This window comes from Microtus ochrogaster, chromosome 2 (genome assembly GCF_000317375.1).
Source record: "Microtus ochrogaster isolate Prairie Vole_2 chromosome 2, MicOch1.0, whole genome shotgun sequence".
Lineage (NCBI taxonomy): Eukaryota > Metazoa > Chordata > Mammalia > Rodentia > Cricetidae > Microtus > Microtus ochrogaster.
Window position 1 is genome coordinate 55,936,315 of NC_022010.1, and position 15,821 is coordinate 55,952,135.

The 15,821-nt window shown below is 40.3% G+C and overlaps 1 protein-coding gene across 1 annotated transcript in view; it reads left to right on the plus strand.

Moving 5' to 3' along the window:
- The window catches only part of Ccdc80 (coiled-coil domain containing 80), a 36,396-nt gene extending 26,861 nt beyond the window's left edge, over nt 1-9,535 (plus strand). The window contains exons 6-8 of the mRNA XM_005345020.3: nt 4,367-4,470; nt 6,862-6,942; nt 7,886-9,535. Coding sequence (XP_005345077.1) covers nt 4,367-4,470; nt 6,862-6,942; nt 7,886-8,232 — 532 coding nt within the window. The 3' untranslated portion in view covers nt 8,233-9,535. The remainder of the gene's footprint in view (nt 1-4,366; nt 4,471-6,861; nt 6,943-7,885) is intronic.
- The last annotated feature ends 6,286 nt before the right edge of the window (nt 9,536-15,821 follow it).

The following is a 15,821-nucleotide window of genomic DNA, read 5'->3' on the forward strand; positions in this document are numbered from 1 at the left end:
TGTGTGTGTGTGTGTGTGTGTGTGTGTGTGTGTGTGTGTGTCTGAAAATGGTTCTGGTTGCAAGGTTTCAACTATGAAGGTTGATTTGATGATGCTGGATGGGTGTCTTCAGTTCCTTTTTTTTTTGGTACAAAACATAGAATTCGGAACCTCCGCAGGGATTGCTTTATGCAGACAGTGAATCTAAGAAGCTGTGTTCATGACATTCTGTTATACGTGAGTGTACTTTCATTTTTAAATGGGATTTGGTACACTGTTTGAGTTCCACTTCCTTACAGCAAAACAAAAAGAGCCTTACTAAAACCCGAAAAGTAGGAATCCCTTTGACTGAGCTTCAGGATTCTCTGGGGGGTATTGTGTACTCAAAGCCCTTTGATAGCAAGGAGGGGGGCATACCCCAGAAAAGAGAGTTTAAAAAAAAATGACAATCTCTTCCTTGGTTCATGCCTTTCTCAATGTTGGGTGAAAATTTCACAGGGACTTTGAGGCTCTAAGAGGGACAAAATTGAAAAACACACCCACAACAGAAAAAAAATCATAGCGACCTCAACACAAGTTCCACCCCAACTGTATACCCTTCACGGTTTATGTCAGTCAGTGTCTCAAGAAGTCAGGGATTAATAAGTAAATAACTTGGCTTCCTGCAGGCTCAGGGGACTCGGGGCTCTTAGAGCATAGTATCTCATCTAAAGGAGGTCTGGTTTATCATTCGTATGGGGATTCAGTCTGCAACACAATTATGATGCTTCTCAACTAAATTGCCTTAAAAATCTTTCCACTCTAAAATGAAAATAATGCTAGCAGGAGCCCTGCCTCCATCCAGAGTTGGTGTATATCATTATATTGGTACCAAGAGTTTTCCCTGCTATACATTCAGATATAAAATGTTGCTCATAGATTCTTGTCCTTGAATATTTTCAAATCCATCCCCCCACAATTGTGTTCACTTAGACTTCAACTTGTGCCGTGCTTCCTAATCATTCAATTTCACAACCTCATTTGTTGTTGCAAGTTTGTCATTAGATCAAATTCTTTTAAAGTTCACAAGAACATGTATGTATGTATGTATGTATGTATGTATGCATGCATGCATGCATGTGTACATATGCACCCACAGGTCTTGTACATGGTTTCATAATTTTTGTAAGTCTGTATTACAATTGCTCTGTCATGTCCAGAAAACACTTTCCTTGAAGTTAATCACCTCCTCTGAACTTAAAATCTCCCTGACCCCCTTTCATGGTAGACACCAAATCCCACTAACTAGCTGATGAGAAACTGACACTTGATGGCCACGGGGAGACTGAGAGTCGGTGTTTTTTAATGGTGACCCTTGGTGGGTCCACCACACTCCAGGGCAGGCCCTGCTCCTAAGAGCAGCTGGACAATGCAAGTTCCACTTAATAGCTTTTTTTTTTTTTTTTGGTTTTTGGTTTTTCGAGACAGGATTACTCTGTGGCTTTGGAGCCTGTCTTGGAACTAGCTCTTGTAGACCAGGCTGCTGGCCTTGAAATCACAGAGATCTGCCTGCCTCTGCCTCCCGAGTGATGGTATTAAAGGCATGCACTACCACTGCCCGGCTAACACTTAATAGCTTTTTAAAAGAAGAAAAAAACTGGAAGCTGAGTGGGTAGGAAGTTGTGGGTGGGAAGGTAAATCTGGGAGTGTTGGAGGGTAGAGGATATGATCAAAATATACTATGTGAAATATTCAAGGAATTATCTTAAAAATTTAAACAGAGTAGTGTATTACTCAGAGGCAGGAAGAAAATAGCCCCGTGTTGGAATTCTGCCTTTATCTTTTTCTCACTCGTCAATTGTGAGATAGTGGGCTGATTTTTTAACCACCTCAGGATTCAGTTTTCTAATTTGCACAATGATAATAAGTGTTCTTGTTCTTAAGATCATTGTGAAAGGGCAATTGAATATTAAAGGTAACAAAGGCCCAGGACTTAGCACAAAGAAAGTAACCAATAAATGGTTATTTACTATAACTGTTATTTATTAATGGCTATTACTATATTCCAGCATATTGTTCAGGCCCTATACAACTCTGTGTTGGTGAGAGAAACTCAGAATTGAAATCCAAGCAGAGAGAAAGAGGAAAAAGAAAAAACCCCTGGGGGAAAAATATCCAATGACTAAGTCAATCCCTAAATGGGAATTTTCCTTAAATTTGCTGAGTTGGTGAGACAGCACAGCCTGGTTTCAACTGATCAGACCCTGAAGGCAGTCTGGTCTTTAGCACTGTATTTTACACTGTAATTACCCATCCCAGAGACAGAAGCCCCAAAGAGTGGCCAAATGCACACTAATTTGGTATGCCAGTGAAAAGAAAGCAAACACAAACAGACTTTGTAGGGTTTCATTGACTGAGAAACTGAAGCGACAGAAGAACAATTTGCCTCAAATGGGGACCAAAACAGGGTCACAAGTCTTGTCATATACGGGCCTTGGATGCTATTTCCTTTAGTGTCTTGAGCTGGGGGGTCTTGAAACCCCCATATTGGAAGTATTGGAAGTCCAGTCACTCCTTATGGGAAGCACTGTTGTGTCTGAGACATGGGCGTCTCATCCCTGTCCCATCAAAACCTCATTCAGTGGCACAGGTAAACAAGTTGAAACAGAATTCACTAAAATAACTCAATGGCTCCATGTAGGCCAGAGAGGCTGGCCTGGTTAGATCCTGGCTGGGGGCCGGTTCTGGTCTGGCACTTCTCCTAAGGAAGCAGGGAAATCCAGAGACCAACCGAGCTTGTGACCCAGCAGCCACCACTGTTCCCTTTCCCAGGAACCTCTGGACTGTCTCATATGCTCCTTTCCCTTGGTCTGTGCCAAAACATTCATCTCCGTATCCTCAGTGGAGACTTGTTTTTCTTTCCCTTTGGAGAAAAACAAGCAGAGGAAGCAAATGTAATGTCACAGCAAGGCATTCCTGGCAAGGCTTGGGAGACAGGCGTCCATTCAGAGCTTGTATTTCATTCCACTATTATTCTGCCCCATCCCAAACCACTGTTCTCTCCAAGAGGCCATTTTCTTGAGCTCTCGTGTTCACTCTGAAGCAAGATAGGGCATAGGGAGAGAAACCATGCACTCAGCAATTGTTAATCAATGCTGCTTGCCTGCACCTGAGGCAGAAAGCAACACCCCCATTCCATTTTTGAGACAACTCCATTAAGCTTTTCCTTGGAAGCATACTGTATGTGTTTCATACCACATTGGGGACCTGAGAGCATGACTATAGAATCAGCATCCTTAAGCCTATATTTGGGTACCACTTTAGATTTACTAGTTGTGCAGATCACCCACTTCTTTATGTCTCTCTCATCATTCATAAACTGGGGAAAATAAAGCCGACTTTCTTGAGCTCTAGTGAGGAACACTTACTGTGTCATGAAAGTGAGCTTTAAGTGACACCCTGACACAAGTATCAAATCGTTGTCATGTGGCATGGTGATGACTGATGACTAGGGTATGTTAATGACAGGTTTTGAAACAGGGAGCCGAAAACAAAGACACGATTTCCTAGATCCATCATATGGGCAGCATACTGATGGGTTTGGAATTCAATTTTGTAACATCCCTCCGAAGGAGACACTGATATTTTCAATTCCAGAAATAAGGGGAAAGTGAGACTTAGTAACATGCTCGAAGACATGCAAAAAGTAGTGATGACAAACTTGAATTCAAGCTTCCACATACAAGACAAAAGCTCTATTAGTGCACCATGACAGTCGTTCTAGCAGTAGAAGCTGGATTTGCCAAAATTCCCATGGCTTTTCCACTTCATGGGGCAGTTGAAGTGACCTCTATTAATGATAATAAGATAAAGATCAGAATTTACATTTGCCTCTAGAATAACAACTAACGAAAGTGCACAGGCTTTTATTCTTTTGAAACCTCTTTAACTCTTAGTGACCTTCCACTTTCCTTTTTGCTGCCACAGAGATCCACGTCAAATTTAGCGGTCTTTTTCCAGCCTCTTCTTGTTTCGTTCTCATTCCCCAATGCACACTGAACTCCATGGGGAACTCTGCTGGGGCTTCAATTCTGTAGTCTCGATTTGGCTGCCTCCCTTACAATTTTGACTAGTCTTTGCTACATCTGAGAGCTTCACTTTACCCCAAGTGACCTCATCATGCATGGTGACCAGGACCCAACATATCCTGTGGGAATCCTGAAGTCTCAACAGAAAAAGGAGGAGTATGTGGCAATGCAGTTTAATGGTTTTCAGAACCCGTCGGGGAGTTCTAAGGGCCAGGGATCTTTATTCTGGGAATGGAAAAATCCAACAGCCGACGTTGCTCTTTCTTACACTGGCCTCTGTTGTATGAAGCACTCACAGCAGCCTTGGGCATCTTTTCCAGGTTCCGATGGAGGAGGCGGTTGTTGGTGATCTCTGCCCCTAATGATGAAGACTGGGCCTATTCACAACAGCTCTCTGCCCTCAGTGGCCAAGCATGCAATTTTGGTGAGTGGGAGGCACCTCATTTCTGCTTTCCCATACTGCTTTCTTTCTGGATGGTTCTAAAATGAAACATAGGGCCTTGCCTCATCCAAATGCACCCCAATCCAAATGTAGATTCCCAGGCACACATTCTATTTATTGAATATGAAGTTGCTTTTCAAGTACTGTTTTAGTCAACTATAGGTCCCCTCACCTTCTACCTTTCATATGCTACACTGACAGGCTGGGAAGTATCCACTGTTTTACAATTAGTTTTGATTTCTTCTTACACACGTCTCAAGATGATGAGATACAGGCACCATCATTTATCTGATACTTGGGTACTGGCTGCTAACATTGGATGCTTCGCCATAAACTGATCTCGTTCTGGGAATTAATGAAACAGAACCTTATGATTTTAGAGACAGAATGTCACTTTGGAACTCCAGCTCCTCCTGATTTAACCCTCCCGTGTGCTGGAATTACAGGCGTGTGTCACTGTGCCTGGTTCTGAACCTTATTAAGTCAAGTCATAAAAGGAAACTAAAAAATGTTTCTCTTCTCCTTGTTACAAATCCCTCAATGTTTTGAAAAATAACACAGCACCTTACTTACTAAACATTAGGCTAACGGAAAGCAGAAAGTACTAGTATCATTTTTAATGTGACTGCAGAAACATATGCTCAGTCCAGAGAACTCATCACTAGGTTGGGTGTGAAATGGGATGACAGTGAAGTCAGTGGTGTCCATGTCCCAGCTGACCCCCATGAGCTATACCACTGCGGAGAGTGCACCTCAAATCCATAGATTTATGGTGGACTGTGTTCTGGTCATTGCAAAATTCATTACAATGTTACAAATGAAGACCGTTTTGAGTTTTCCAGTAGAAAGTAGCTCTAAAATTGTACTTGATTCTTGAAGGAAGGCTCTTCAAAAGTTTTGTGAAGCATTATCTAGACCCAGCTCTGTGATATGGCTCAGTGTCTCTAAATTACAAGCACTTTTCAAGGGTAAGATGGGAAATGACTCAAAGGGAGGCAGAAAGCAAGCTCCAAATGGCAAGACCATTTAAGAACTTCTCACTCACCCTCCATTTATCAAGGCTAACAACAGTTTACACCTTTGAATTTAGTCTTGGGTGTGTCAATATTCTGAACTGTATTTACACATTGGAACCATCAATAGTGCTAATTATGGAAGATATTCTTAGAGCAACCAAGGATTCATCCTCATCACAGTAAAAATGTAAATCAAAACAAATTCCACCTTGGTGGCACATATCGATAATGTGTCACAAAGAGGCTCAGCCTATGGGTTTGTGAGTTCCAGGTCAGCCTGGGCTGTGGAGTGCCACCCGTGTCAAAAAACAATGATGACAAATAAAGCCATGAATTGCTACCTTTTCAAAGATACCTTTGCAAGGGCTAAGAGGTGTTGTTTCATTTTATCTTTTAGCACAGAAAGCCTGTGCCACAGGACTGTAAGCCAAGCCTTTTGTTACAGGCAGGAAATGTGAACAAACCATGCTTTCCAAGAATCACTAAACTCACATTCTTCCCTTCTGGAAATATGACACACTGGGGTTAGGGATAGAATGCTTCACCTTTCTGGGAAAAGATAAAGGTGGAAAACCAAACAGAACAGTGGTTTGCCTTGATTCTAGCTCCTCCTTTCTAGGAGCCCTCCCACATAGAAAAGCTTTCAATTTTCTCCCCTGGGCAACATTACTCCACTGATCTTATCATTAACTCCAAGCTATTACCCAGTTCTGATGTTTTCTTTCTGAATCCTTCACAAGCTTTTCATCTTCAAAAGAATTCCAATCAGCTCTCAAGGCATGACCTTCCCTCCTCTACCGAAACCTTAGCTGAAGATGGTGGGGAGCAAGCTGTGCTTGCCTGCGGCTCCTCTGGGGACCCTCTGCAGGAGGAAGAACCTGCTAGTCAAGGGAAACACCTATGCTGACTCACCTGACTTGTGTGGTTCTTCTCTCTGAGGAGAAGTTATCCATAGTGTGTGTTAGAACACCAGGCTTAAGTTGTTTTTTCAGAACAACCCATCACTGTGCTAAGCTCCTGTTAGGTAGTTTACTATTTTGCTACCAACAGCTTTGCATTTTGGTATTTTACAGTGACAGTCATTTTAAGGACAAATTCTTGGGTTTCTGTCCAACCCCTGACACATAAAGCCCCCTGATTCTTGCTAATCTTGAAATCTGTAATCCGTCTTTTCAGTTTTGAGTGTTTCCTATCTTTTGGAAACATGGAAAACAGATTATTTTACTTGGCGTTTTATGTTCTATATTCTTTTCCAACTAAAATTGACTTGAAAAATCATCAGATGTCAGATTTTTGGAATTAAAAAATGTTTTCAGGGCTTCTCCTCTAATGTTGTGACTTTTTTCTCCTGTGTCAGGTCTTCGTCACATAACCATTTTGAAGCTTTTGGGCGTCGGAGAGGAGGTTGGAGGCGTCTTAGAACTGTTCCCAATTAATGGTAATCTTTTATTATTTTAAAATATTCTGAATTAGTATTAAGTTTAATTAAGTTACATTAAGCTATATGCGAGGAGAAAGTATACCTCGAAGAACGATGTGTATGTATAAACATGCTTGTGTGCCCATGATGTGTCTGGGTCAGGGGCTTCACTAAGAACTAATCTTGGTTTTGATATAAAATTATTCAAACAAACAGTAAAAAAAATATCCATTTTAATTAGCAAAAGCATGCTTTTTGTCGATAACAAGTTTGAAGGTTTTCCAAGTATTTTATGTTCTATCATTTAATTCCATGATTGTTTTATGAGGTTGTATCAACTCAATTTCCTTCCAAGAGATAAGGAAATGCAATAAAGGGCTCGGAAAAACTAAAGAAAATGACTACAGACTGAAGGCTGCAGAAGGCAACTCTGTCCTCCTATTGAAATAAGTGCCAGTGTGTGAAAGAGTTGGCAGAGTGCCAGAGCAGACTCCCCAGAAAGCTTCTGTTTCCCCTCTCTTTTTTCTTTTCACACATACTACTAGTTTAAATCCAGTCATTGGTTTTCAATATAATTGGTATTTTTCACCCTTGATGTCAAAACAAGCTTTCTATTGTTCCTTGAAAAGAAGCAAGCTAATTGGAAACATGCCTAGAAATAGAAACATCATTGTTTGTCAGTGACAGATTGTAAAGATGTTGGTATTGCAGGATTAAAATAAGGCCTGGGTTCTGTATTTTGCAACATTTTTAAAAGAAATGCCACGTGCCCCATAGTTTGACACTAACAACCTTGTGCAACATAGCATATACTTTCTGGATGCTCCCATCAGACAACTGGATTTTGAGCTAAAGAGAACAAGTTTGCGGGTCTTCTCTTACAGTGATTTCCTCTTGCATTGATATGTCTATGAACTCTTGACTCTTTAATCCACTAACAACCATTCCAACGCTCTTCCAGGGAGCTCCACTGTTGAGCGGGAAGATGTACCAGCCCACTTGGTGAAAGATATTCGCAACTATTTCCAAGTGAGCCCAGAATATTTCTCCATGCTTCTAGTTGGAAAAGATGGGAATGTCAAATCTTGGTATCCTTCTCCTATGTGGTCGATGGTCATTGTGTATGACTTAATTGATTCCATGCAACTTCGAAGACAGGAAATGGCCATTCAGCAGTCACTGGGAATGCGCTGCCCAGAAGATGAGTATGCGGGATATGGTTACCATAGCTACCACCAAGGCTACCAGGATGGCTACCAGGATGACTACCGTCATCATGAAAGTTACCACCACGGATATCCTTACTGAACCCTATTCTCATCAAGATTTCCCTTCATCTGCTAATGCTGTATGTGGTGAGCTACACCACACTCCATACTCCACATCCCCGGCCCTTTTCTTTCAGTGTTCTTCCAAGATTAAAGGAATAGTAAACTTTCCCCTACTCATGAGTTGTTACTGAGACATTTAAAAGAATTCTCTAACTTGAGAACAGGATACCTGGTGCTAAATAATTGTACTGAAAAAATAGATAGTATCTTTCTTTTCTTATAATAGCTATAATTTGATATGCAAATTTTAATAAAGTGTTTATATATCTTTTCATCATTTTATATTAATTTGTAAGTGAAAACTATGTTAAAGATCACAGTACAGATGTTTTCAGAACAACATCTGGATAGACCCAGAAGACAACAGATGCCTTTTTCTCCTTTTGTAGTTCTGACTGATCTAGAACTCACCCTGTAAACTGAGCTGGCTTCATACTCACAAGTCTCCATTTGACTCTGCCTCCCAAATGTTGAGATTGAAGGCATGAGTCACCCTGTCTGGCTACAGGTGGCTTCTAAATACTTTAAATATCAGCCTGAAATTATTTACAACAGTTCTTTACCATATGAAATTCTTTTCTGAAACCTGGTAACACTAGAGTTATATTGGCCTTCAACTATAAAACAATGTTCATTATAAAAACACAATTGTCTAACTTGGTAGCATTTATGAAGCTAGTCTTTGTAGCTTTGAGGATAAAATACTACATACAGAGTGTTGTTCTTAATTCCTGGCTGGCTTTCTTGTCTGCGGGTTAGAGGGTAAAGACATTACACGAGGAAGAAGACACAGACACGCGGCAGTCCCACATGGGTGCACTTTTAATGGGGGAGGGGTAACAACAAACAGGAAAAGGTGTGCAGACACAGCAGGAAAGGCGGGGAAAGAGAGAGAGAGTGCTTGGCGGCTCTCACTTTTTAACGGGGAATGCAAAGGCTTCTGGGAATATGTCCGTATCCAGGAGAACGCTGGGAACTGTAGTTCCGCAAAGGAACAACACACAGGTTCTATACTGATTTTGATTTTTTGGAGGGTGACTGAAGCCTTTCTCGGCTCTCAGCAGCCTAGGGGACAAGGTGCCAGATGGCCATCAGAGTCACCTCTCAAATTTGCTGACAGGAGCGAATAAAATGAAATTAGATTTATTGAGCAAAAGTGAGAGAGATTCCCAAGAATTCCAGGGTGAGAGAGGGTTTTGAGAGACAGAAAACGGCTTTGGCTTTATGGAATATTGTTAATGACAACTCTGAAAATTCACTTTAAGAAATAAATTTTGTTATTACAAAAGATTGAGCTGTGTGTAGGGCCTTTGTAAAGGTGTTGGGATAGAAACTAGACAAAGGCCGAGCACACTGTTGCTGAGCTGATGGGAGCTCGTATGCTCTGTTGACCTGAGACATGATCGTGCACTGTTTGCCCAATCAGGGCAGTGTCATGAGTTTCAGGCACCTCTATTCATTCTGTTTCAACATTTGCTTGGTTTGCCAGCCATCTGCCTTGGCTGGGTCTGCCAGCTGCCAGTAGAACCATTCTCACTGTGCTAGCAAGTTTTGTGATCAACTTGTGGTTTATCATGAACTTTTCAGTGCCTATGGGAGCTTGTCACTACCACAGCTACAAAATGTGCTGTAGTTTGCTTGTTTGTTGTAGAAACATGCCTGAATTTGAGAAGACCAAGTCAGGAATGACTGGAAGACTTGGTCTATACAAGTAATGATTTGACATTACCATTCTTAATTAAAGTACCTTGAGCATTAGACTCCACTTAGTATAAGTGATTCAAATAGTTTGTGCTATTTTCTATACACTCTGCTAGAGTCCAAGCACAAAACTGGAGAAGACCTTTTTATACATAAACTCAGACAAATAGAGAACATGTACAAAGATCGCTAATTGAAACAGTAGGTACAGCGAGGGACAGAAAGGGAAGAAGCAGCGAGTGAGAAACGCCCTTGAGTACTTGATGGCTGTGTTATCCTTTCTTGCTGCACTCTGTCCTTTGACTTTAAATGAAAGTCTTATATGAGTATGTTCTATGAAGTCTGGGGAACAGTGTCAAATGCATGAACTTGGAGGACTTGAAATTTGGCTCCTTGGCTGTACACTTGCCCAGGATGTCTGAGGCTGTGGGTTTCTTTAATGCCCAGTAATATAAACAAATAAAAATAGTATATGTACTTGGGAAATCTTTGCAGGGTAAAATCTTTTTGCACATAAAACATACAAAGTATTATGCCTAAATTCTAAAAGTACTTTTTATACTATCTTGAAAGTGAACACATAATAACTACTAAGAGCATAAGTCTAAAAGGAATGGAAGTCTAGTGGTTATCGTCACAGCTGTGAATAGAACTGTTTAGAGGCATTGCATTTCACCTGACCCATGTTTTCCTGAAGCAGGGGGCTTACTCCAAACCAGGTAAGCAAAGTAAAACCCAAGTAACATGCCACCTCCCTTGGTATTGCCAGCTCACATGCTTTTGCTGCCTCACTTGGTATTGCTCCTATCTTTGTGGAGCTGGCCCTTCAAGCTGAATGTAGTGATAAAGCAAGCAGGCCTGCTTTTTGTCTTGCCCATCTCTGGTACCGCTAGCTTAGCCCCAGAATAATTACATGGAAACTGTATTTATTTAAACACTGCCTGGCCCGTTAGGTTCTAGCCTCTTATTGGATAACTCTCACATCTTGATTAACCCATTTCTATTAATGTGTGTAGCACCATGAGGTGGTAGATTACCGGGAAGATTCTAACCTGAGTCTATCTCGGAGAGGAGAGCTATGGCGTCTGCCTCATTGCCTTCTTCCTCCCAGCATTCTGTTCTGTCTTTCCTGCCTACCTATGTTTTGACCTATCAGGCCAAGCAGTTTTCTTTATTAATTAACCAATGAAAGCAACAGATAGAAGACACTCCTACATCAGCCGAAGTTTCTGCCAACACAGGGGGAAAAGATACAGCCACAGTCCCCTCAATATAAAGTTCTACAGGCTCAGCAGAACTTTTCTAGAGTTTCTCTTCCTCCTTGAGGCAGCTCCAAGACCATTAGACAGTATTCAAGCAAAGAGGGACAGACTGAGGAATATTCTTCCTACAGGAATTTATGGCAAATAACAGGCTGAGTTGGAACATGAAGCTCTGTTTACAGATGAGTACACAAAACACATAAGGGAACTGTTAAGAAAGACATCTGAGAAGCAGGGCAAAATAGCCTACCTTCAAGGAAAAGTCATGCTTTATTCAAACACAGCCATACATTTGTATATTTGCATGGTAGCAGAAAGCCTTTGCCTTTCTTCTTATTGATTATTTTCATTTTTAAATTGTCATAAACAATATTTGGTTTCATTATATATTTTTAAACAAAATTGTTAATTTTCTTCCCTACCCTTTCCCAACCACACTGGCCTACCTCGTCCCCTTCCTCCCACCAACCCACCCACTCTATCACGTCCTTCTGTTCCTTTTGTTATTTTGTATATTCTATATTGTCTCCACATCTCATTTCCCCTTCCTTTCTCCTTTTATACCCTATATTCATCATCACTCCCTCATATAAACAGCTTAACATAATACTTTCTAGTTTGCTTCATTTTCCTGCAAATCTCATTTTTCTTTACAGTTGAATAAAATCCCATTGTGTGTCATTCACATTGCCATTGTGAACAATGCAGCAGTAAGCATGGGTGTTTAGGGATTTCTGTAATAGAATAAGAGTCCTTCAGTGTGGCACAGAAGGACCCAATGATAGTTTATTTTACAGGTTTGAAAGCTTTTGTGTTTGCTTTCATAGTGGTTATAATTGGCTATGTAGGAGGATCAGAGGTTTTTGTACTCACAGAAAAGCATGACAAAAACCTGGAATGTTAAGCACACAGGGTTGTTCCTTTGAAGGAAGGCATGTAATCCAGCAGTTCTCACCTGTGGGTCATGACCCATTTGGGGACCGTCACAAATCAGATATTTACATTAAGGTTCATAACAGTAGCAAAATTACAATTATGAAGTAGGAATGGAATAATTTTTTTGGTTGGGGGGGTCACCACAGCATGAGGAGCAGTGTAAAAGTGTTGTAGGAGCTATGGGCTGTGTTCCACCCTGCTCCCGGCTACCTGGCTAGGTTATATCCCAAAATAACAACACACAAACTGTATTCATTTAAACACTGCCTGGCCCATTATATCTAGCCTCTTCTTGGCTAACTCTCACACCTGGACTAGCCCATTTCTAATAATGTGTGTAGCACCCCAAGGTGCGCTTACTGGGAAGATTCTAGCCTACATCCATCCTGGGTCAGAGCTTCATCGCATCTGCCTCAGAGAGCAGAGCTGCACCGCGTCTGAGCTCACTTCCTCTTCCTCCCAGCATTCTGTTCTGTTTACTCCATCCATCTAAAGGCTGGGCCAAGGCAGTTTCTTTATTAGTCAATGACCTTCCTCCATCATTTCCCCTTTTTCTGTTTAAACAAAAAAAAAGGAAGGCTTTAACTTTAACACAGCAAAATTACATATAATAGAATAGTTATCAAGTAAGAATTATAATATTTGTATCTATTTTATCTTTATCATAACTAAGGAAAACTATAACTATCTATTTTTCAACTTCATCAAAGACCTAAGTAAATGAATGATGGAGGAAGGAAGTAAGCAACTTATAAAACTCGAGAAATCACAGAGACAATGACCTTCCTCCATCATAAAAGGGTCTCAGCATTTGGGAAGTTTGAGAACCACTAATATAACCTGTTATCCACCCAGAATGCTAGGAACCGACATATTTAATAGCCTGATGTCCTTTGTGCTGTCTGACTCTTCAGACACGGGATCCTCCCCTAGACCTTTATCATAAACTTGTTTTTCCCATCAATCTGTAGAAATTATCTTTGTGGAGTTTGCAAGCCATTTCTAAATAGTCGTGCCTAGGTAGTCATGTCTAGAGAGTCATATCTAGGTAGTCATGTCTAGATAATCATGTCTAGGTAGTCATGTCTAGGGAGTCATGCAAAGTATTTAGCACACTTTGTTCTCCAAAGAGATTTTTGTATACTTTGTTGTGCACATAGGATTGAATTAATTATCACCAAAATAAGTTTCCACCAAATAGTGCTGTGCTTAAATATACATAAAATAAACTACTCAGGGAGAGTCAGACCCAAGAAGTTTAAACCAACACTGGCTACACAGTCATGTTCAGCATAACTCTCTTCTTGTCTCCCTTTCTGTGCTGTGTTTTAAGTCCCAGATAGAACAGTGAGACAAGAGAAAGAAATACAAGGGAGACAGATAGGAAAGGAAGATGTCATTGCATCCTAATTTGCAGGAGACATGAAATTTACACTAGAAAAGCCAAAGACTCCATCAAGAAACAGCTAAGGCTAACAAACATTTTCAGCAGAGGCGGGTTATAAAATTAACATTTCAGATCAGTAGCCTTTCTAAACACCAAACAAATGAGAAAGAAATGCCAAAACCATCCCATTCATGACAACTCTCTTCCTCAATTAAATATCATGGAATAAACTCTAAAAAGGAAATGAAAGACTTATACAATGAAAACTTTAAAAGACTCAAGAAAGAAGCAGAATAAGACCCCAAGATCTATCTCGTCTTCCCTACAGTGATGATTGGAATGAGAATTTCCCCCCACAGGCTTGGATGTTTGAACACATAGTGCCCAGTTGGTGGCACTGTTTGGGAAAGATTCCTTGTAGTCATTCAGCACTTTGGTTCTTGCGTTAGTGGAGCCTTGCTGGAGGACATATGTCACTGGGGATGGGCTTTGAAATGATACTTTTCATCCTTTTTCAGTTCCCTCTGTCTGCTTCACACTTATGGTTGAAGATGAAAGCTTTTAGCTTTATACAGCTGATGTCATGCTTGCCACTGTCCTGCCCTGCCAAGATAGACTTGTAGACAGATTTTCTTTGGGCCACCATCTCATAAAAAATGACACAGGGACTTAATATTAACTATGAAAGATTGACCTATAGCTTAGGCTTGTCCCACTAGCTCTTATAACTTAACCCATTTCTATTAATCTATATGCTGCCATATGATTTGTGGCTTTTACTTCCTCTCCTGCATGTCTTGCTCCATCTGTGCCCAGCTGGCAACTCCTCCTTTTCTTCCCTGAAACCTCTCTGTCCCCAGAAGGCGTGTATAACCTCTTCCTGCTTAGCTATGGGCCATTCAGCTCTTTATTAAGGCAATCACAGTGACACAACTTCATATAGTATAATAATGCATACAAGCATTAAAAGTAGACATCTGAATGCTATTTTTCATGTGAAGAAATGCTTTCTTGTTTTCCCTACTTAGTGTGATGTCACATGTATGTGAGTGCACATAGATGGGTATGTGTGCCTCTTTTATTATTCTGATGTATATTCCCTCTATACCTAATTTATTCTATACCTAAGTTTTATAATGATGAAATATTGAGTTTTATCTAAAGCTTTGAAACTATTAGAAAATGAAACACTTCAAAACTCTAATAAAAACATAGAGTTTTTTTTTAAAAAAAGAGCTAAAAAGCACAAAAAACAGAAACAAAAAATAAAAGAAACCAAACCAATCTCATACACATGGGATTATAACAAAATAAGTCATGCACAGCAAAGGAGAGAATCAAGAGAATGACTGGGAAGAACATTTGTTAGCTATTTATTCACCTGTGCAAGCATTAATATCCAGAATATATAGGAATCAACAACAACAAGAAAACAAACAAATAAAACCCAAGTCTCAAGCAATAAAAACAAAACTAATCCAAACTATAAATGAGAAAGTAGGTTGTAGAAGATAATGCAACACAAATTCTAATTGTCTTAATAATAAAAGAGTCAGATATTAGGGGTGAAAGCTGAAGGATCAGAGACGCAGAGGTACCAGCCACTGTTGACTGTGATTTCTCTCCTGCCCAGTCCCGCAGTCGTTCAGTCCCAAAGAAACACACAGAGGTCTACATTAACCATAAAACTGGTTGGCCTATTAGTTTGGGCTTCTTATTAACTCTTACAACTTACATTAGCCTATAATTCTTCTGTGTTAGCCTTTATTGGTGAGGCATTCTCATCTTGCTTCCTTTGCGGCTGGGAGTACAGACTGAGCTCTTTCCTCTTCTCAGAATTCTTTTGTTCTCATCACCCTGTCTCTACTTCCTGCCTGGTCACTCCACCTATAATTCCTGCCTACTAGCCAATCAGCATTTTATTAAAAACAATACAAGTGACAGGATAAAAGACCATTGTCCCACAACACTTCCTTTGGGGGGTCATTTTCTTTCAAACCACAACTGCTCTAAGTCCAGTATAGTCTAAAATGAAAATTCAAGGCTAGCCTAGGCTACTGGAGACTATTTAGAAAAAATAAGTTAGTATTTCACATTGTTTGGATGCAGTCTTTAATAGAGTAAAAATTCATGCTGAGATTTCTATCAAATGATTTCTTCATTAAAAGTGGAAATTTACTCAGTTTCAAGAATTCTGATCTAGGCTTTAGCAAGGGAAAAATCACCATCTTACCCACTATGTTTAACCGCCTTTGCTTGGAATGTTAAGAGTTCATAAAT